The 22,677-nt window shown below is 45.2% G+C and overlaps 2 protein-coding genes across 2 annotated transcripts in view; one reads left to right on the plus strand and one right to left on the minus strand.

The window, feature by feature from the left end:
• The window catches only part of tbc1d16 (TBC1 domain family, member 16), a 110,049-nt gene that overhangs the window by 46,046 nt on the left and 41,326 nt on the right, over positions 1 to 22,677 (minus strand). The window contains exon 6 of the mRNA XM_079520939.1: positions 8,956 to 9,150. Coding sequence (XP_079377065.1) covers positions 8,956 to 9,150 — 195 coding nt within the window. The remainder of the gene's footprint in view (positions 1 to 8,955; positions 9,151 to 22,677) is intronic.
• On the plus strand, positions 655 to 8,307 carry LOC306936259 (E3 ubiquitin-protein ligase RNF216-like; the record flags this gene model as incomplete). Its single annotated transcript, XM_079519750.1, has 3 exons — positions 655 to 1,245; positions 5,818 to 7,039; positions 8,285 to 8,307. 3 exons carry the CDS (start codon positions 655 to 657, stop codon positions 8,305 to 8,307), a joined length of 1,836 nt encoding a protein of 611 aa, XP_079375876.1.

Consider the following 22,677-nt stretch of genomic DNA (forward strand, 5'->3'; position numbering starts at 1 on the left):
TGCACTTGCAGTTTGGGCGACTCAAAAGCAACCTCCACATGCCCCAACATTTTATTTACCTGACATAGTGTCAACCCTTTACCCCTGTGTCGGATCTGTGCTGTGGTTAGACTGGCATATTTGCCGATACTGATACGAACCGATATGACAAATAAGGCCCGATCCGATGGCTGGAAACCAGACGAAATACCGATACAATATGGGGACATCTCTAGTTTTGATGTTTAATTTACGTCATATTTAGTGGAATTATCAGCTCTTATGATCATATATGCATCAACTCATACTGGCCATTGGCCAGTCAGAATGCCTGTTGCCTGTGATTGGTTAGCTGATTTGCTCGTTTACATACGACGTACATTTTCCCTTCAATGTCAATGGCGTTTAATGTTTTGGCGTTTAATTTACGTCATATTTAGCGGAACTTTGACGTCATTTCTCCATTCATCATCAAGACGGGCGTGGACATTTAGCGGACATTTGACCGTAATTCTCTTAACGTGGTCAATGGCAAAATCTTGAGACGTCATCATGACACGCGTCTAGTAGAACCATATAAAAGAAGGATCCGAAGAGGTCTAGAGTGCGTTGGCAGCAAATCCTGACACGGGAGACTCTAGACTCTGAAGCCCTGCCGAGATCCTTTTTGAGAAGATGACCCAGTGTTCCGGCGGTAAATACTACGAGAGACAAGCAGAGGAGGCGGTTGCTGCCGCCTGCGGTGACAAACTAGTACGGTGTCCATCCTGCAACTGCCCAGCCCTGTTGGACGATTTCAAGTTCAAAGATATATTGCAGTTCGGCTGTCCCAACCCGCAATGCCTCAAGGAGAGCTGCAGGAAGTGTGGAGGTCAATGGAAGCTGCATGCGGGCAAGACGTGTGAGCAGTTGGAGACGAACGAGATCAGGACTAGGGTGCGATTCGAGGAGCGCATGACGGAAGCCTTGGTGAGGAAGTGTGCAAATTGCAGCGCAGGTCTGGTCAAGTACGATGGATGCAACCACATGACCTGCCAGTGTGGCGGCCAAATGTGCTACGTGTGCCGAGAGCCCATGGATCTCAAAACCCCCCACTTCTGCCGCTGCGGGCTCTCGAAAGGCCTCCCCTGCACAGTCTGCAGTCACTGTCACAAGTGCCTACAGAATTCTGACCCCACAGCGGACGACGAGCGAGTCATCCAGGAGATCCAGAAGGAGGCCGAGGCCGAGCTGAACAAGAACGGTCCACGTCATTCTGGGAAGCTTGTCGGTCCTAGCCTAGCGTAACCATCCTGGTGACTCTGTGACGGTTCACCAGGCTATGTCGGTCCCCTTCCGGAACGTGAAGAGTACCGTGTAGTTAACCGGAACTAACACAGTAATGAAAACTACAATGTGAAACATCACACTTGAAGTGAAGTGAGGGGCGACCTCTTAACAAACAATAGAAAGTCCATAGACTTGGCTGCTACTGAAGTGCTCTAAACAAACAATATAAAGTCCAGTTTGTTTGAAGTGCTCTGAGTCAACAAACAAACATTAGGGCCTTATTTGTCATTGCCCTTATCCCTAAACCTCGTTGCCTTTTTACCATTTTGAAATTTCTTTTTTTTTTAAAAGTTGTTCAACTAGCCGATCTACACCATGTGAGCTGGTAGATCGCCTATTTGAAGAATTCAAAAATGTTTTTCAAAACAGTAAAACAAAACAAAAGGCAAAAGGTTTAGGGTCCATAGTCTCGGCTAATGGTGGCCCTCAAATAGGGCCTTCAAATAGGCCCTCAAATAGGGCCTTAAAAGTCCATAGTCTCGGCTAATGGTGGCCCTCAAATAGGGCCTTCAAATAGGCCCTCAAATAGGGCCTTAAAAGTCCATAGTCTCGGCTAATGGTGGCCCTCAAATAGGGCCTCAAATAGGGCCTTAAAAGTCCATAGTCTCGGCTACTGGTGGCCCTCAAAAGCAAAACAAACACTTGAGTTAAAAGGCATCTTTCGCCGGCTACAGGGCTCCAGACTAACTTTTTCACAGGTAGCACTGGTGCCACCTACCTTTTCATTTGGTAGCGCCACCACAAATTAGGTAGCACCATTTTTTTCTTTGTATAGCGTGGTATTAATACATGATCTTATCATGCCCCCACATCGGGCGCCATTTATTTATGTAGTGGTTTCCACCATTAAAGGTTTGAATCATAAAACCCCCTACAAAGGTCACTGTGTAAAAAACAGCAACCTACCTGGTTATACTTCAAAACACTGTAGATGGTTTCAACCCACCACAAAGTCACTCAGTCAATAAAGGCAATATTTATATTCCACACACAAAGTCAGTTTAAGGTTTTGTGTTGAAAATTAAATGCAGTCCAAACCTTTTGGATTAATAAAGTGACAATTTGTACAATATCTCCATTACCATTATCCAAATTAATTCCGTATTATAATATTTCTACATTTTGGAAAAAATCTTGTGCAATGTGAAATGCCACCAAATTCTTAATCCTTTTCCTTGTCTTTATGGGCCAACTTGTGAAAGCTGCATGCTTTTATTGTGAAGGCAAAAGTTTCGGAATGCTCTCAGAGCCTGCATATCTCCGCGTGCTGAAAATAGCTGATCTACAAGCTCACAACGCGTCGCGGACGCGACGCGTTGTGAGCTTGTAGATCAGCTATTTTCACGTATGGTATGGACACATAGGCTACCTCCTCGATGCAAACATAACAAGCTTTAGAAGCTATTTTTCGTGGCACATGTTTAATCAAACAACACGTTTACTAAGTTTCACTCAGTGTTTGGGTCGGGAGTCGGCTGTCTGTGTAGATCATGACTGATCATCATGCAGTTAGATATGCGCGCTGCGCGCTCCAGTGAAATTGTACAGCTGAGAAAGATTAGTTAATTTGTGCCGGATAAGCTGCGTTCAGACCTGAATATATATTCGCCTCGGTTCGTCCAGTTTGTACCGCGGCAGGTCGCGCCGCGCCCGTTTGCGCAATTCTCGTCTTTGAATTTACTTTGTATGTAATCGCGCCGCTCTGACCATCCAAATCTTTAGGGCTTATTCGTGGGTTTTCGTGAACGATCGTTCTTTGAACACTGGGCGTCAGGCGAACGTCCAATGTTTTCAATCAATGGAACGGGCAAGCACTGCGAGATGTTTTTTTTTCCCTCCACTCATCCTTCCAGCAAGTCGCACCTGTGCGACCTCATTCAATTTGAAGTATCACCCTTAATAAATTAAGTCGCATATGCGACCTAATAGGTCGCACGCTGGAGCCCTGGCCGGCTAGCCTCTCTACACTGACACGTGAGCTTGTAGATCGGCTATTTGAACTTTTTAAAGGGTAAGACCACTTTTTTAGAGGTTTGGGTTGTTTACCTTATTATGGGCAAACGAGTGCATTCCATGAATTATTTCCCCTCTTTGTGCAGTTTAGGGTCTCATTGACTTCCATTGTAACGGGGAGACCGCTCTCAAAGTCACTCTTTTAGCACATGAACGAACGCAACAAAAGCTGATTTTATTTTTAATAAAATAAAAAAGTCAACTGTGTCTTGTTTTGACTAATTTGTGTAGAAAGAAGATCCAGTAGGTATGCTTACGCCGACCAAATCACTTCTTTTCGCATCGAGTAAAAATCGATCGGAATGGTCCAAATATGTACACCCACTACTGAAGCGTATTATTGGAATGCCGTTGAGCCACTACAGGGATGTAAACAAAGTACAAACGGATTTGATGTCGTCGGCTTGTGGCTAAAAAACACACAATGGACGTGTTTGAGGGAGACACTTTAGAAGACACTTTAGGAGAAGTGTCTGTGTGTGGGACTGCTATAGTCTGCGAGGCTGCAGCCGGGTGCATCTCAAACCAGCGGATTCGACCGTTATCTCTGCATTGGAACGGCGCAATCAGCCGTTATCAGCACGTTTGAATGGTGCCAAAATGTCCATACTGGCATCCTCACCACATAGCCTGGTCAAGGTTTCCCCCTGGTGGACGTGTCATTTCCAACTATTGTCGGTGCATGGAACTAGGAGCTACTAATATATACTATTCTCTGCTTATCAGGACGTAACTCGGACGGCGCTGAGTCGGGTCTGGTGGCCTTCGCAACGCTCGGCACGGCGACCCTCCCGGGTCCATTTGGTTTCATTTTATGCCCTCAAGAGTTAAAGATCTACAAGGGTCCATTTGGTTACCAACTCTATGTCATTCAGCTGGGACAACGCAGAGACAGGACCACTGGTTGAAAACCACCGACTCCGAACAGAGTGGAGTCGGAGGTTAGCCAAGAAAACAACGGTTATCATCGTCACTGGAACATCCACCTATTAACAACAGGAGGCACTGCTTTGAAGGAAGTGAACGACTTCAAATACCTGGGCTCAGTGGTGGAAAAAGTACTCAATTGTTTTACTTAAGTAAAAGTACCAATAGTGCAAAGTACTTTGCTACAAGTAAAAGTACGGAATTGAAAATGTAAGTAAGTGAAAGTACAAAAGTATCAGCGTCACAATGTACTTGAAGTACTAAAAGTAAAAGTACTCATATTGCAGAATGTCCCATTTCACAAGTTCAAAATGTGTACAAAATCTATTGAAAATAAACAATCTACAAGCTCACAATGCGAGCTTGTAGATCGGCTATTTTCAAATTACCAAAATGTATAGCGTTGAAGTGGTTAATGTATGTTTTCTAATCAAAATTAAAATCTCCAAAGTAACTAGTAACTCAAATTTTCAAATAATTGTAGTGAAGTAAAAGTGCAAATTTTGGCTCTGAGATGTAGTGGAGTAGAAGTAAAAGTACTGGAAATTGGAAACACTCGAGTAAAGTACAAATACCTCAAAAAGTACTTAGTTACTTTCCACCACTGCCTGGACTCAAGAACGCAACTTGCTACAGTCAAATAGAGCAGTGGTTCCCAAACTTTTTCATGTCAAGGACCCACCAATTGACACTAATTATCCCGCGGACCCCCATTTGAAATGAAATGCCAAGAACCCCCATAAGAGAAGATTTGTACGGCTCTAACAGTGATTCTCAACCATTTTCATCTCAAGGGCCCCTGGTGTGACCTGAATTAGGCTACGGACCCCCATTTAATGGCATTTCTATCTCTGGGACCGCAATTTATATTGTAAAATCAATGTTAATATTAACTCTGAGAGTGTACACATGGAACACATGGTTCCATATGTACACTATCGTACATCATGATGTAACATTTCGATTTGCTCAGACACATATGACAAATTCCCCTTTCATTGTCACTGGCAAACGTGACACGAGTTATGACAAAAAGCTGTATGGCCCCTCAAAAAGTGGAGTTGGTTTCCTCCCGACAGCAACGTTATGTTAGTCTTAATATGGCGTTTCACACTGATGTCATCAATATGACCTCAATCTTACCCAAACATTAAGTGCCACGCTGCCTGTATTTATGTCTCTACGGTATCTCTTGTCAGGGGTCCAGGTCAGCCAGGGCTTCGCTGAACGTAGCCCAATCCCTTCAGCCACTTCACTCGAGTTAATCTACAGGAGAAATAGATTCCGAAACTATACTCAGATGTTCAAAAGTGCTTTTTAATTCACCTTGTACACCCCGTGTCCGCAGCATCACACCCCCACCACACCACCCTTTCTAATCTTGGCTCCGGCACCCGTCGCCCAACCCAAGCTAGCCCAGTTGTGGTCCCTCCAGCCCCAACACACATTCCCAGGATGGGGGACGCAAGGCCCCGTCTCTCTGCGTCACAGCAGGGAAACGGGGCAAAGAGGTCTAGGCATCAAGCTCCCATTATCACTGGTGTGTTAAAATTATTCCCTGATGTCCAGTTAGAGTACGTAGCAGAACTTGTCCGACAAAACAATGACTTGAATCTCGTTTGTAATCTACTGTTGGAGAACTCAGCGTATCCCAGGAGAGAGACTGAAGAAGTTCCCACCAGCATCCTGCTAGAGTCTGCGCAGACTGAGGACCTGTTTGACTACAGGAAGCTGGGGACAGTGAGTGGAAAGGCCGTGAAACAGGCTGCCCACCTGCTGATGGCCGACTTCAGAATGCTCAGCTGCCACGACATCAAATGGGCTCTCGGTGCTCTCAAGGGACACTATGCACTCACACGAAAGGCCTTATCTGAAGCTGTGAACAAGTGGCAGGAATCAGGCAAACCTTCAAGAAAGCAGCGATGGAGTATACTGGAAGCCTCCGTTCAGAGGGAGCTCAGGCAGTGGGCAGAGCACGAGGGCTTCCTGCTGGCACTGCAGGTCAATGAGGATGAATATAAAAAGGAAGGCCAGCTGATAGAGTGTGGCTGCTGCTATGGAGAGTTTGTGTTTGAGAAGATGACCCAGTGTTCGGACGGTCATCTCTTCTGTAAAGAGTGCCTGGTCAAATACGCTCAGGAGGCAGTCTTTGGCTCTGGACAGTCAGAGCTGAGCTGCATGGAGGGTGGCTGCACGTGCTCATACCCAGTGCGTGAACTGGAGAAAGTCCTGCCAGAGAACATCCTGTGTAAATACTACGAGAGACAAGCAGAGGAGGCAGTCGCTGCCGCCTGCGGTGACGAACTGGTACGGTGTCCATCCTGCAACTTCCCAGCCCTGTTGGACAAAGATATATTGCAGTTCAGCTGTCCCAACCCGCAATGCCTCAAGGAGAGCTGCAGGAAGTGTCGCATCCGATGGCACCACCATGTGGGCAAGACGTGTGAGCAGTCGGAGACGGACGAGATCAGGACTAGGGTGCTCTTTGAGGAGCGCATGACGGAAGCGTGGGTGAGGAAGTGTGTGAAGTGCGGTGCAGGTCTGGTCAAGACTGAGGGATGCAACCACATTACGTGCCGCTGTGGCAGCCACATGTGCTACATCTGCCGAAAACAAATCAAATACATTCATGGGCACTTCTGCAGGTGCGAATCGGACCCGGCACTAGAATCGGACGTGGCACTAGTAGGCACAATCTGCAGTCGCTGTGACAAGTGCTCGCGGTCGGCTTGCCCCAAGAAAAATGATGAGCGAATCATTAAGGCACTCCAGAAGAAGCTGAACAAGAATAGTCCTTATCTGGAGCAAGAGCTTACTTCGATTAACAAATCGTTTTACGTATTTTTACCATTACCGTTTTATGTAGTATTTTTGTTATGTTTGTACTATTGTTAGGGTAAAGGATGGCACCTCTTGGCCTGGGCCATGGCTCAGTGGTCCAGGCACCTTGGCTGGTAATCCAGTCTGGCAGTGTGCCTTTACTGCATGTCTTCCCCCCCATTTCCTGTCGGCCTACTGTCTGTCCCTCCATAAAATATATAAAATAAAGGCGAAAGCCACAAAGAAAAAAAGGATGGCACCTCACAGCTAGAAGGCCCCGGGTTCTATCCCCACCGGGGACGCTGTGGCCGTGTCCTCTCCTCCGCGTCATCAGCGCCCCATACCCTAGGTGGGGTTGGCAACTGTCGGGCGGCCCGGGGGCCACATGCGGCCCCCACCTTCACTTAATGTGGCCCTCAGGTTAATGTCAGAATACTGATATAATATTGGTTTCAGCTGTTACAATTCCACAACATGCAAACATGACCCCGCTTTAATTACTTCAGTCTAAATTAGTAGCTCAATGCTCAACACAAGTATAATTAAAGGCTTTTGAAATTACATAAAAATGTAAATTTTCAGGATTCCAATTCAAAAATAGCAAAAAAATAATTCAAGATTTCAATTTGAATATAGCAAAATGCGTCGCGCTGCGACGCATTTTGTGCTTGTAGATCGGCTATTTTTGCTACGACAGTAATATATGGCCCTAGGGAGTGAGTGAGTGGAAATATAGTGGCCCTCTCCATCGTCAAAGTGTCCGCCTACTAGGTACTATAGGGATCGACCGATATGGGTTTTTCCTGGCTAATTGCTATCGACCAATTAGTAGTGATCATAGAGACTGATAGCCTATATTAAAACCTGATTAAAAATGTATTCATTCATTTAAATTATATTAACAAAAAAACGCTGTTCTTTAAATGCATTTAAGAACATTTATCAAGTCAAAAAACTAAAATAATATATAAGTGCAGGGAGCTCCTATTTAACGCTCCGAATGCGAGAACCGGTTTTCTACGCGGTTCGAATCCCAACGGTCCGATGCGGGACACGTAGATCTCCGTTCAGCGCATGTTTTTGTTGATTACTTTCAATCGTCTTTCTATACACCCGGACAATGGCTCAAGCAGCCCCGATTCATCACACTCCGGTCACGTGATCAAAAAAAAAAAAAAGAGTAAAAAAGCCTCTTCCCCTTCCTTCCTGAAAACAGGACGGGAGGAGCGCATTGTGTAGAATAGTCTCTGTAAACATAATGGCGGCACCCATGCGAGAGCGTACAACTCCAGTCAACAGAATCACACTGCATAACATTGATCGGCCAGTCTCCACCTCTCCTCCTGTTTCTCCCTCCTCGCCTCCCCCTCCTGTTTGTTTCAGGGGAGGGTTTCAGGGGAGGGGAGGGCTCTCCTCCCCTCCCGTTTGTTTCAGGGGAGGGGAGGGCGTCTTGTGTGTAGTGTCTGTCGGAACATGTTCCGGCTCCCATGGACACGATCACAACAGATCTAAAGTCGGTCAGATTCATGTCTCCTTTCCTTCTGCATACTCGAACAAACAAGAAAACTATCACGGATTGTACTCGCCGAGTTAGCCGAGGGACGGTGGACGGTTACTTTTTGATGATGATGATCAACGGTCAGATGGAACAATGCAAATACGTGCTGTTGTGCTACTGGAGGGGCGCAGCAACACCACCGTCCCTCGGCGAACTCGGCTAGCCGAGTTGGATCGATACACGGTGACAGCCACGTACATAGATGGATACATAATGACAACGCGTCTTTGCATCGTTTCATCTGCAATAGGTCATACTCGGACATAGGGACAGGTAGACATAAGCGCACACACACACACACACACACACACACACACACACACACACACCTGAAGAAGAGCCTGAGGGAGCGCATGTGACCCAGGTCCACTCGGAACACGCCACACAGCTGCTCCAGAGCCAGCACCTTCTGCTGCTCCTCCCACCGCACGCCCTGCGATTGGCCACTGCCCTCCGACGGGGCGTGGCTGTCCAGGCTGGAGGCGGAGCTCGCCGAGTGGGTCATGGACTCGTCGCACAGCTCCCTGGGAAATGTAGTGCGAGGAGAGAGAGGAGAGAGAGAGAGAGAGAGAGCTGTTAACTCAATGGTCGCCAAGGACTTATTTAACTTCTTTTTCATGATGTCCTGGAGCGCCCAGGACGTGTTTTTCGTGTTTTATAACATGGTAAAAAAAAAAAACATTGGAGATATTTGGCCCAATTCAGACTGGCAGCCTAAAACCAGACAAAATCTGATTTGTGACCTGAACCAGATTGGAGTCACATTATGTTTGTTTTTTTATGCACAGTATGTTTGTTGTGCAATTGTTTTTATGCAATTTATTGTGTACACACTCTGAGTTACAGACCCATAAGGGTCCCGTTTGGGTCCTGTAACACACACACACACACACACACACACACACACACACACACACACACACACACACACACACACACACACACACACACACACACACACACACACACACACACACACACACACACACACACACACACACACACACACACACACACACACACACACACACACACACACACACTTGTGAGGACATCAACATTTTACAACAGCAATGTCACGAAACGGCATTCTTACAATTTCGGGGCATTTTTTTTAACCGTAAGCCTATAAATATCTTATCATCGTACATCATCATGACGCAGCATATGTCGATTGGCTCGGATACACATGACGTTAAAATTCTCCATTCATTGTCAATGGGAATTTAATGTTTGTGTAAGATCAACATCTACACTAATATCTGCATGTAGGAGGGGCTAGCGCCCCTACAAAAATATGAAATCGTCATTTATGAACAAAGTCAATGAGTGAGAGAGAGAGAGAGAGAGAGAGAGAGAGAGAGAGAGAGAGAGCGGAGCCGATCCATTCCAACCTGAATCAATCAGTCTCTAGATAATAATTTCCCTGTTCACAGATGAGAAAATAACCGGGCTGATCAATCCAGGCTGCCGGGCTTTCCTTCCTACGCTAGGCCTGCTGATTTACTGCACCCCTCTGTCTCATGAGCAGACTGCACGCGCGCACGCACGCACACGCGCGCACGCACGCACGCACGCACGCACGCACGCACGCACGCACGCACGCACGCACAATTTTAGGCATTTAGCAGACAGTCTTGACCCAGAGTGACTTGCAGTGAGTGAGGTAAAAACAAGGTATTTAGAACGCATTTTATAGGGGCACAGGCTTTAGTTTAGACATACTATTGGTCCGACTGTCATTAGAACCGACAACCTTGCTGTCGCCTCACAGCTAGAAGGTCCTGGGTTCAATTCCCGCTCGGGACGCTGGCGGCGTGTTTCCTCCTCCGCGTCATCAGTACCCATACCCGAGGCGGGGTTGGCGAAAGGGCCTTTCGGTGTGGAGTTTGCATGTTATCCCCGTGTCCCCTAGCGTAGGTACCCTCACAAAAAACATGCAGTAATCCTGGTCTCTAAACTGCCTCCCCCTGGCCAGCCGGGGCGCCTGATGGAGGGGAAAGGAACTGGTTGGAATAACGTGTTCCTTCCACGCGCTACGTCCAACCAGGGACGTAGCGAGTAGGAACTCCCCCCTGTCAGGTGTAAAAGGAGCAACTTGGACACTCAGGCATGAAGGAAGCATGAGTTCAAGTCCGTTGCTCTCCCCATGTCCCCCATATATGGGGACTAGGTTGGCGTAGTGCCCAAGGATCACATTGTGTGTAGAGCCCAGGATCACATTAGATAATTGACACAGGGGTGAAAAATGGGTTACAAAATCGTGGGATAAAATACTAAAAAAAGAAAAAAATAACCGACAACCTACCTCAAACCCTAACCTAAGCCTATAACCACAAGCACGGGAGCAGCGCATGTCCAACCGTTGTTTCTGCATGTCGGTCCGTTTGGTGTGTCTAATCTGCGTGTGCGTCCCATTTTATAGAATCGGCCTCAGGCAGCAGAAAGTGCAAAGTGTATACGCTATATAAAAAAAACAAGCTGTTTTCAGGGAGTATAAACACAGCGTCCCTCCAGGCCTATAGGGTGTGAGACGTTTTGCCGCCCAGAGAACTCCTCCGCTCAACAACACTCCTCCCCTGAGGAGAGAGTGGAGCTGTTGTTGCCACCCTGAGAGCTCTGCCAGAAACTGCTTGGTGGCTACAGAGCAGTGTTGTCTTTGGCAGAAAATTCTGATTTTAGTTTTAGTCAGTGTCTCTTGAATAGTTTTCATTTAGTTTCAGTCACATTTTAGTCACCTGGAATGTCTGAGTTAGTCTAGTTTATCATAAGATTTTAGTCGACTAAATCTACAGGTGATTTAGTCAACTAAAATGTATTTTGGTGGGCGTTGATGCCATCGTAATGACTGTTTTTACACTTGCTGAAAATAGCCGATCTACAAGCTGTGAGCTTGTAGATCGGCTATTTTCAGCGTGCAAAAGCGTGTAAAATGACTTGTACTGGATCTCTTGTCCACTAGTCCCTTCCTAACATTTTAGTCTATAGTTTTTATTTGTTGACGAAATTGTCAGTATATTTAGTCTTAGTCATCATAGCTTAGATTTAATTTAGTTTTCGTCAATGAAAAAAGGTAGTCGACGAACATTTTTCGTCATAGTTTTAGTCGACGAAAACACTGCTACATAGGCCCCCAGGGCCCCCCCGATCTATATCTATATCTATATATATATGGGGTACCTTGGCAGGGTTCCAGAGGGTCCCGAAACAAAATGGCGGATATGAGAACACATGAGCCTGTTTAATGTTTTTGGGCTATTTTGGAAATATCTTCATCTGGACAAATCTTCTCTTACGGGGGTCCCTATGGGCGGTAAACTGACCTCGTAGATGTTTTGTTTTGTTTACATACTACTTTGACGAAGTACGTTAGAAATAAATAAACCTGATGGAAAATAATGTGATCCAGAGAAGCATTGTGGAGTTGCTCGTCGACAAGAGTGCAGGGTGTGTGTTTAATTTATTTACAAAATAAAATATGTCAGTAATGTCTTTGTATATTAATTTAAGTGATTTGTCAAATCTGCCACGTTATTATTATTTGCGTGTCAATTAATCGTCTACTTAAAAAAAGTATACTACTACTCTCAAATAAAACCCTCACAAGAGCCCACAAACTCAGCCTTCCAGGCGTGTGTGTGACCTCGAATACCGACCGAGTGAAGACCATATAGAAGTAACATGAACATCAATGAAATCCTTCTACTTTGTGCACCACAGGCCGCGTGGTGTTACGAGGTCCGAGTCCTTCACACAATCGACCGTGGTTTGTTATATCGTTGTAAACTTGTTTAACCCATTTAGACCTGAGGACGATTCTACAAAATGTCTTCTAAATGCCAAATTACAGTTTTCTTGAAAAACCCATGTTTCTACGTCAGTCGTTCTCATACATTTTCATGTCAAGGACCCCCAAAAATATATGTAATTGCCCCCCCCCCCCCCCCCCCGAAGCAAAGATTTGAGTTAAAAATGTTCACTCTGAAACAGAAAGAATATATATTCAAAGATTTGTGCCTCATTTTCACGATTTTTCAAAAATAGCAGACCTACAAGCTTGTAGCGCGCCACTCGGTGGCGCGCTATGAGCTGGTAGATCTGCTATTTTTCAATAGCTAAAGTATACGGAAAAGTCCTTCTGCACACCTACAAAGGACAGGTGCGTCGGATAACAGGAACTGATAGGTAGAAAAAAGAGAATCCCGCACACTGTCTTCACTTAGGTTGGTTTTTATTGCAACGTTTCTGTCGTCAGACCTTAATAAGGTCTGACGACCGTTGCAACGTTGCAATAAAAACCAACCTAAGTGAAGACAATAGCTAAAGTATAACATAATGTTTTAAAACACTAAAAGGGGTTCCCGCCCAAAATGGGTTAAAGAGACTCGTTAAAATACTCAGAGAGGGTGCAGAGGCTTCTATCTCTCCCTCTGGTGATCCCGGGCCGGTGGTTTTTGACTCGTACGGATGGATTATGAAGTTACAATTCCGCGAGAACCAACCAAACTATATCAAATATGAGTGACCGGGCCGTCATAAGCGATACGGAGACACCTCCTCGGGCAATATCGCCAAGACAAGTTTGTTTATTCTTGGACCACACTGCTTAAAATGAGACGATTCTGATTATTCTCCATGTAGTTTGTATGAAATGACGCCTATATTCTCTGTCTGTCTGTCCCTCCCAAAAGCTCTCTCTCTCTCTCTCTCCCTCTCCCATGTGAATGATTCCAAGTGACATGGCTCCAGTTTCCTGGCCTCTTAACAGTGGCAATTAAAGTGAGCGAGCGAGCGAGCGAGAGAGACAGACAGACAGACAGACAGACAGACAGACAGACAGACAGACAGACAGACAGACAGACAGACAGACAGACAGACAGACAGACAGACAGACAGACAGACAGACAGACAGACAGACAGACAGACAGACAGACAGAGATAGAGAGATAGACAGAGAGAGAGACAGAGAGAGAGACGGAGAGAGATAAGTCTAATCCGGAGCGCTGACATTCAGCCCAACACAACCACCTCAGGAGGCCTTCATAGAGCCAGCTGCACAGGAGAGAGAGAGAGAGAGAGAGAGAGAGAGAGAGAGAGAGAGAGAGAGAGAGAGAGAGAGAGAGAGAGAGAGAGAGAGGGAGGGGACCATGGGAGAGGAGATGAGAGTGAGAGGAGAGATATGGCTGAGCTATATAACATGGAGGACACAATATACAGACACGAGACAGACGGGGGACTGCTCCGGCAGCAGGAGGCCTTCTGAGATGCAGAAATAGTTGTTCTCCAATATCTTCATGTCAAGGACCTCCCAAAATGGATGTGGATTCATGGATCTTGGCCCACGGCCCACGCACGGATCATCTATTTGAAACCATTTTGTGCCAGGGAGGTCCCCCCTTTTTCCCTCACTGTATATGTTTCTTTTCCCTTTTACCTCCATTATGATGAATTCCTGTTCTGTTCTTTGTCTATATAGAAGTGTATATTTGTACGTCTCTAAATGTTTTGATGAATTGAACATGGTGGACCCTCTTGTAAACAAGTGTAATGCTTCATTGGGTCGTCCACTCACAGTTAACAGCCTTTGTATTGAGTTTGTGCTTGAAATGTACTGTAATTCTGCAAACTGTTAATAAATATTTCAATCAGTCAATCAATAAGAGAATTAAGGCAAAATGTTTTTGAAAAAGGAAAAAAGAAAGCAGAAAAAAATGCAGCTGAAACCGTTCCTCATGGTTGCTGCACAGGGGACTCCCTGAAACCTCCCTGAAGGACCCCCACGGGGGGTCTTTTCAAGGACCCCCCGCTTTGAGAATCAGTGCCATCCCCACCGACGCCATGGCAACTGGCGAGAGGCACTTCGGGGTTATTCGAAACGAGAGGCAGTTAAGTTATTCTGGGCGAGCAACGCGGTTGCAGGACGAAGTATACGGTAGGCTCAACGATGAGGGAACGAGGGAGAGAGAGACATTTAAAGGTTGCAAACTGTACAGAGAGAGAGAGAGAAAGAAGTTGCCAAGTCACATACTGACTGCACTTAGAGAACTTGGCTCTTAGAGTGTTTAAAAGACTTAAACACACACTGGCACGCACGCACGCACGCACACGCACACGCACACACACACACACACACACACAGCCATTTGGCCTGAAACGCTGGGTGTGTGTGTGCATGCATGCTTAAACGACCTCGGAGGGACTCGTAAAGTCAAACGGCCATGAGGTCAGGAAAGCAACACCGTAGTGCTCCAGATGGCTCCCTTGATTAGCCCGTTAAGAGCAGAAAGGCGTACAGTAGAGTGGAGCGGAGCAAGTTATCTTCGCACACAGTTCAATTTTCCAAAAAGTTAAAAAATGGCAGATCTACAAGCTTGTAAACATGCAATCTTTTGTAATGGCCAACGGGGGGGGGGGGGGGGGGGGGGGGGGTTGGGGGGGTTGCAGGCATCACCCGGGGGGGTTGCAGGTTCTATGCCCTGGTGGGACGCCGGCGAGACAGGACTGTTACAAGAAAAATGGCCGCCGGGATGAGGCTCAACCGCTGCTTATCGTTTAGAACACAGACCGGGACAGAGGAAGGTGGAGCGATATATACGATGATACAGACCGGGACAGAGGAAGGTGGAGCGATATGCGGTGATACAGACCGGGACAGAGGAAGGTGGAGCGATATGCGGTGATACAGACCGGGACAGAGGAAGGTGGAGCGATATGCGGCGATACAGACCTGGACAGAGGAAGGTGGAGCGATATACGGTGATACAGACCTGGACAGAGGAAGGTGGAGCGATATACGGTGATACAGACCTGGACAGAGGAAGGTGGAGCGATATGAGGTGATACAGACCGGGACAGAGGAAGGTGGAGCGATATGCGGCGATACAGACCTGGACAGAGGAAGGTGGAGCGATATACGGTGATACAGACCTGGACAGAGGAAGGTGGAGCGATATACGGTGATACAGACCTGGACAGAGGAAGGTGGAGCGATATGCGGTGATACAGACCTGGACAGAGGAAGGTGGAGCGATATATACGGTGATACAGACCTGGACAGAGGAAGGTGGAGCGATATGAGGTGATACAGACCTGGACAGAGGAAGGTGGAGCGATATGAGGTGATACAGACCTGGACAGAGGAAGGTGGAGCGATATGAGGTGATACAGACCGGGACAGAGGAAGGTGGAGCGATATGAGGTGATACAGACCTGGACAGAGGAAGGTGGAGCGATATGAGGTGATACAGACCTGGACAGAGGAAGGTGGAGCGATATGAGGTGATACAGACCTGGACAGAGGAAGGTGGAGCGATATGAGGTGATACAGACCGGGACAGAGGAAGGTGGAGCGATATGAGGTGATACAGACCGGGACAGAGGAAGGTGGAGCGATATGAGGTGATACAGACCGGGACAGAGGAAGGTGGAGCGATATGAGGTGATACAGACCGGGACAGAGGAAGGTGGAGCGATATGAGGTGATACAGACCGGGACAGAGGAAGGTGGAGCGATATATGCGGTGATACAGACCGGGACAGAGGAAGGTGGAGCGATATGAGGTGATACAGACCGGGACAGAGGAAGGTGGAGCGATATATGCGGTGATACAGACCGGGACAGAGGAAGGTGGAGCGATATGAGGTGATACAGACCGGGACAGAGGAAGGTGGAGCGATATGAGGTGATACAGACCGGGACAGAGGAAGGTGGAGCGATATGCAGTGATATCGCACGCTTTCGGGTGGAAACCTTTCATGTCTGAAACTGGGAATGGAAAATAAGTGACCCGTGTTCATCACTTAGTTCATGCTTTTCTTTGGTTAAATATTTATTAAAAAAACCCACAGACAGACTTAAGCCACCCACTTTTCACACACAGACACACACACACACAAATTCCCTTCTCTTTGGCTCCCTCATGTGGTGACAGATGTCACCTGCAAGCAGCCTTTATGAAGGCATGAACGCAGATAATACAGCAGATAGTGTGAGAAACAAACACCTGGATTAACAGCTGGAGTGGGCACGATATAAAGACTGTGTGTGTGTGTGTGTGTGTGTGTGTGTGTGTGTGTGTGTGTGTGTGTGTGTGTGTGTGTGTGCGCGTGCGTGCGCGCATGCGTTACTTGCGTGCGGAGGAGGGGCAAGCAATGTAATATCCTCATCTGAGGCAAGGTATATTAAATGGAGGTAAAGTCATCAACGTCATTTTCGCTATCACGCAATTCCATACGGCAGATTCGTCGCACCATTGGAGCCAAACTGCACCCGGAAGTTCGGCAGAATGCACTGGAGTCAATGAGAGCTCAGTGACCAGCTAATGAACAAACATTATTTCTGAATGACTGAGATCTTTTGTAAAGTAATCACTTCTGGCAGATAACAGAAGACATTTTTATAGAGGCATGGTATCTAAAGAGCACAAAGTACCTTTCTGAACGTGCCAAGTATCGCGAGACTGCCCACCGTGTCCCGTCTGGCAGCCAAATCTCACAAGACCCCCGGAACAGAAACGATACGTGCTGCTGTTTAAATCCTCAAATAAAATGATATACAGTGCACTCTGTGCACATCGAAAAGCAACTGACTGTGATATGTCTTATTTTATATGCTTGAACCGATTATATGACAAAGGTCTCAAAGGTTCATAAATAATGTGAACCTTTATATCATGTTATTTGAGGATTTAAACAGCAGCAGGTATCGTTTCTGTTCCGGGGGTCTCGCGAGATTTGGCTGCCAGACAGGAAACGGTGGGCAGTCTCACGATACTTGGCACGTTCAGAAACATACTTTTTGCTCTTTAGATACCTCTATAACATTACACAGTGTACACATCGAAAAGCAACACAGCAGACAATAATGTGTTACATGTCTTCTGTTATCTGCCAGAAGTGATTACTTTACAAAAGATCTCAGTCATTCAGAAATAGTGTTTGTTCAGGAGCTGGTCACTGAGCTCTCATTGACTCCAGTGCATTCTGCCGAACTTCCGGGTGCAGTTTGTCTCCAATGGTGCGACGAATCTGCCGTATGGAATTGCGTGATAGCGAAAATGACGTCGGTGACCTTACCTCCATTTACTATACCTTGATCTGAGGTAATGACCAGTGTTGCCATGTCTGCTTATTACATGACTTTGGGCTTGTTTTTTTCTAAAAGTTGTTTGTACATATTGTTAGTTGCCGTTTTTTTTAAAAACTTTTTTGGGGGTTTGTTTTTGAAGTGTATAGTTCACTTCGCAACTCAAAGTGACATTTCAGACCCGTTGGAACGCAGAAAATCAGGCTGGAACACAGGCTAGCTGGAGAAGGGAGTTCCAGCCGCGCCTCTAGCCTATAGCAGGCCAGTCTGGTGCATCTCAGGAGCAGGACATATATATGCGAACAAGAAGGCACTGGAGCAGCTCAGACGATTTAGGCCCTTATTTTATTTGTAACAGGGTGCAGGTAAAAAGCGACGACGTTTCGATGTGTCAATTACATCTTCGTCAGGTCATGACGTCGCTTTTTTACCTTCGGGGACCTAGCGTTCAGTGTGGCAGCCCCCCCACCCCCTGTGGAACTCTCTTCCAATAGAGATTCGCCATGCTCCAACACTGGACTCTTTTAAGGCTGCCTTGAAAAGACACTTATTTTCTCAGGCTTATGGCATATAGTCTTTGATTGTTGTTGGTACATTTGTGTAAAGCGTCCTTGGGTTCATGAAAGGCGCTATATAAATTCAAGCTATTATTATTATTATTATTGAGCTTCTCCAGTGCCTTCTTGTTCCCAGGCTAGCTGGACTTGCTTCCTAAATGTTGTCTAAACCATTTAGACCCGAGGACGATTCTAAAAAAAAATGGCTTCTAAGGCCCCATTTACACTGCCAGCCAAATCCAGCCTGAATCAGATCTGAGACACATCCAGATTGGAATCTGATTTGTTTAAATGAGTCATGTGACCATTTAAACCAATCGGATTTCTATCCTGATGTGGCACAGATCTGATTCAGGCTAGATTTGTCTGCCAGTGTAAATGAGGCCTAAGTCCTCACAGTTTTCTGAAAAACTCACGTTTCTATGTCAGTCGCTCTCAAACATGTTCATGTCAAGGACCAACATCTGAAAATTATGTTGTTCCAAAAAGGTAGTCGACGGACATTTTTCATCTTAGTTTTAGTCGACGAAAACCACACTGCACACAAGTATAACACATATGTGTATGGGATGTGCCAGTGTAGTTACTAGTAGGGATGTGCCGATATCGATATCCGATATAATTAATTGCTGTTATGGCCGATATTACCGATGTCGATATGATCTCATTCTGTATTAAAACAATTATAATAATTGTCCATTCTGAAAAATACATGCAACAGGGTGTCTGCACTGCAGGCTTAGGCAAGTCAGATTTAACTTAATATATAAGGTATATATAAGGTATATATTGTGAGCTTGTAAATCTGTTCAAGCTGTTACTTTGGGCTTGTCTATCTGTAAAGACAGACCGATTAATCGGACCGATTAATTAATCGGTCCGATTGATTAATCGAACAGATGCCGATTCATCTAAAAACAACTAGAATCGGCCGCACCGATGTTTGCCCGATTAATCTCCCATCACTAGTTAGTAGTACAAGTAAGACGCGCAAACGCGGGAAGCGAACGCAGCTCGTAAATTGCAATAACAACAATTAGAATAAATTACGTACTTAAGGTTTTTTTTAAGTTAAGTTTTTTTTAAATGAAATGTTTTTTCAAGTTTTTTTTTAAGTGTGTGTATGTGTGCGTGCGTGCGTGTTTCTTTTTTAGGTTTTTTTTTAAAAGTTTTTTGTTTAAGTTTTTTTTAAGTTCGTTAAGTTTTTTGTGTGTGCGTTTTTCCTTTTTAAGTTTTTTTTTTAAGTTAAGTTTTTTTTTAAGTTAAGTTTTCTTTTTAAGTTAAGTTTTTTGTGTGCGTTTTTCCTTTTTAAGTTTTTTTTTTAAGTTAAGTTTTTTTTTTAAGTTAAGTTTTTTTTTAAGTTAAGTTTTTTGTGTGTGCGTTTTTCCTTTTTAAGTTTTTTTTTAAGTTAAGTTTTTTTTTAAGTTAAGTTTTTTGTGTGTGTGTGTGCGTGCGTGCGTGCGTGTGTGTGTGTGTGTGCGTGCATGTGTGTGTGTGTGTGTTTTTGTGTGTGATACAGCTGCGCCCTCTGGTGGTGGGCGGGTGGTGTTACAGCGTGACACACAGACAGACACACACACAGACACACACACAGACGTGATCTGCTGGGTCTCATAGTAAATGCTCACTGCGTTCGCAATAACAGTATGTGTATGGGATGTGCCAGTGTACTGTAGATAGCCTATTAAAAGGTTACATATATAGGCCTACTTACAGAATGACTCATACACAATACTTACTTTTCAGGAAATGGAGAAAAACAATATATATTTGCACCGAATATATATTATCACAAGCTATTTTTAGTACTTTTGTGTAAGTGTTTATACGACAAAGTAGGTTATTAATACACAAAATAAAACAGACAAAGTACGTTATTATTTTGCAAAATAAACATCAAATGTTGAAACCAAGTGATATGCAAGATTTCAGCCCGACAGCAACGCTATGTGTTCTCTGACAATGTGAATACTATGGGATCGAAACATGACGGCAAGGCTACGGTATTTATTGTTCCGATGACAGTGCAGCTCCGTCACACATGTGTACAACTATATGGTCTTATTCCTGCTTTCAGAGATTCCACCACCGACTTGCCCGTTTAACGCACTCCTCCTCGCTCCCATGAGCTCACGTAATAACCTTCTATCTTGGAAAATATTAACCCATTCTGGACGGGAACCCCTTTTGGCGTTTTAAAGCTATTGAAAAATCTACAAAGATCTACAAGCTTGTAGATCTGCTACTTTTGAAAAATGTGTGCAAATCGTTGACTATAATTATTCTTTCCCAGTGAACGCTTTTAACTCTTCTGGGTCAGGGGGTCCCTGGAACATCATATTTTGAGATTGGAGTCCGAGGGCCAATTACATATAATTCTGGGGGTCCTTGACATGACATAGTTTGAAAACCACTGACATTGAAACATGGGCTTTTCAGAAACCTGTCAGAAGGCATTTGTAGAATCGTCCTCAGGTCTAAATGGGTGTCTCTGCTGGCCTTGACATCCTGACTGATGGGAGGAGGATTCCTTGACAGAAGACATCATCGTAATCTTTAATGGCCTCTTCTTGGCACGCAGCGGGACGGCCCTCTATCCATTTTTCCACAACCACAACATCTCGTTAAAAAGAAAAAAAAAACGTCTGTATAAACTGTATGAAATCGCTCGGAGGCATGAACTCGCTCTCGGCTCCAAGCGATCCTTTTGATCAACGATCCTCACATCACATTTGGCAAAATGCTTCTTTAACTGACGTTTTTATGTCAATGAACCGTGCAGCCATTGCGTGTTGTATGCCGACACAGTCAAGGAAACAATGGAAGCAAACAGTTTTCTGAAAATAGTATAGGACTTAGATATAGCCTTTACCCTGCGTTTAGATAACAACAATAGATATTATTTGATCATTTGGCCAATGCTTGACCAGATTTTAGTTTGTCTGTCTCTCTCTCCTAGCCTCAGTCTGCCTCTATCTCTCTATATCTATATCTATATCTGAACCAGGTTGTTGCATTATTACCAAAGCATGCAGACACGTGTGCGTGCGTGTGCGTGTGTGTGTGTGTGGACAGACCAGATAACAACCCGTGCAGTTTTTTTCTAAAAAGGTGTACAGTATTTGTTTAAATGTTGTTTTTATGTGGACATGCCCACCAGTTCATTAAGTATGCCTGGTTTGCCTGGTGGGTGGTGATGGGTGGTGATCCACCTGAACTGAAGCCGCACCCACAGCTGTAGTTGTACGATAAAGGGGGAGGGGTTAGGGGAAGGGGATGATATTGTGATGTCACTATATCACCGTTTTGTTTTTTTCATCGGCACGTTTGACTGTCAAGGTTTCAGCCTCCATGGAGGAAACCCTAAATACAAAGGGAAGACATCATTGCACATAAAAACAACCACACCAAGGGGTCTAGTGAAGTACTGTCACCTCATAAACACATGACATAACAACCACACCAAGGGGTCTAATGAAGTAGTCACTTCATAAACACATGACATAACAACCACACCAAGGGGTCTAATGAAGTACTGTCACCTCATAAACACATGACATAACAACCACACCAAGGGGTCTAATGAAGTACTGTCACCTCATAAACACATGACATAACAACCACACCAAGGGGTCTAATGAAGTACTGTCACCTCATAAACACATGACATAACAACCACACCAAGGGCTCTAATGAAGTACTGTCACCTCATAAACACATGACATAACAACCACACCAATGGGTCTAATGAAGTACTGTCACCTCATAAACACATGACATAACAACCACACCAAGAGGTCTAATGAAGTACTGTCACCTCATAAACACATGACATAACAACCACACCAAGGGGTCTAATGAAGTACTGTCACCTCATAAACACATGACATAACAACCACACCAAGGGGTCTAATGAAGTACTGTCACCTCATAAACACATGACATAACAACCACACCAAGGGGTCTAATGAAGTACTGTCACCTCATAAACACATGCCATAACAACCACACCAAGGGGTCTAATGAAGTACTGTCACCTCATAAACACATGACATAACAACCACACCAAGGGGTCTAATGAAGTACTGTCACCTCATAAACACATGACATAAAAACCACACCAAGGGGTCTAATGAAGTACTGTCACCTCATAAACACACAACATAAAAACCACACCAAGGGGTCTAATGAAGTACTGTCACCTCATAAACACATGACATAACAACCACACCAAGGGGTCTAATGAAGTACTGTCACCTCATAAACACATGACATAACAACCACACCAAGGGGTCTAATGAAGTACTGTCACCTCATAAACACACGACATAACAACCACACCAAGGGGTCTAATGAAGTACTGTCACCTCATAAACACATGACATAACAACCACACCAAGGGGTCTAAT

The sequence above is a fragment of the Electrona antarctica genome (assembly GCF_951216825.1).
Source record: "Electrona antarctica genome assembly, chromosome: 14".
Lineage (NCBI taxonomy): Eukaryota > Metazoa > Chordata > Actinopteri > Myctophiformes > Myctophidae > Electrona > Electrona antarctica.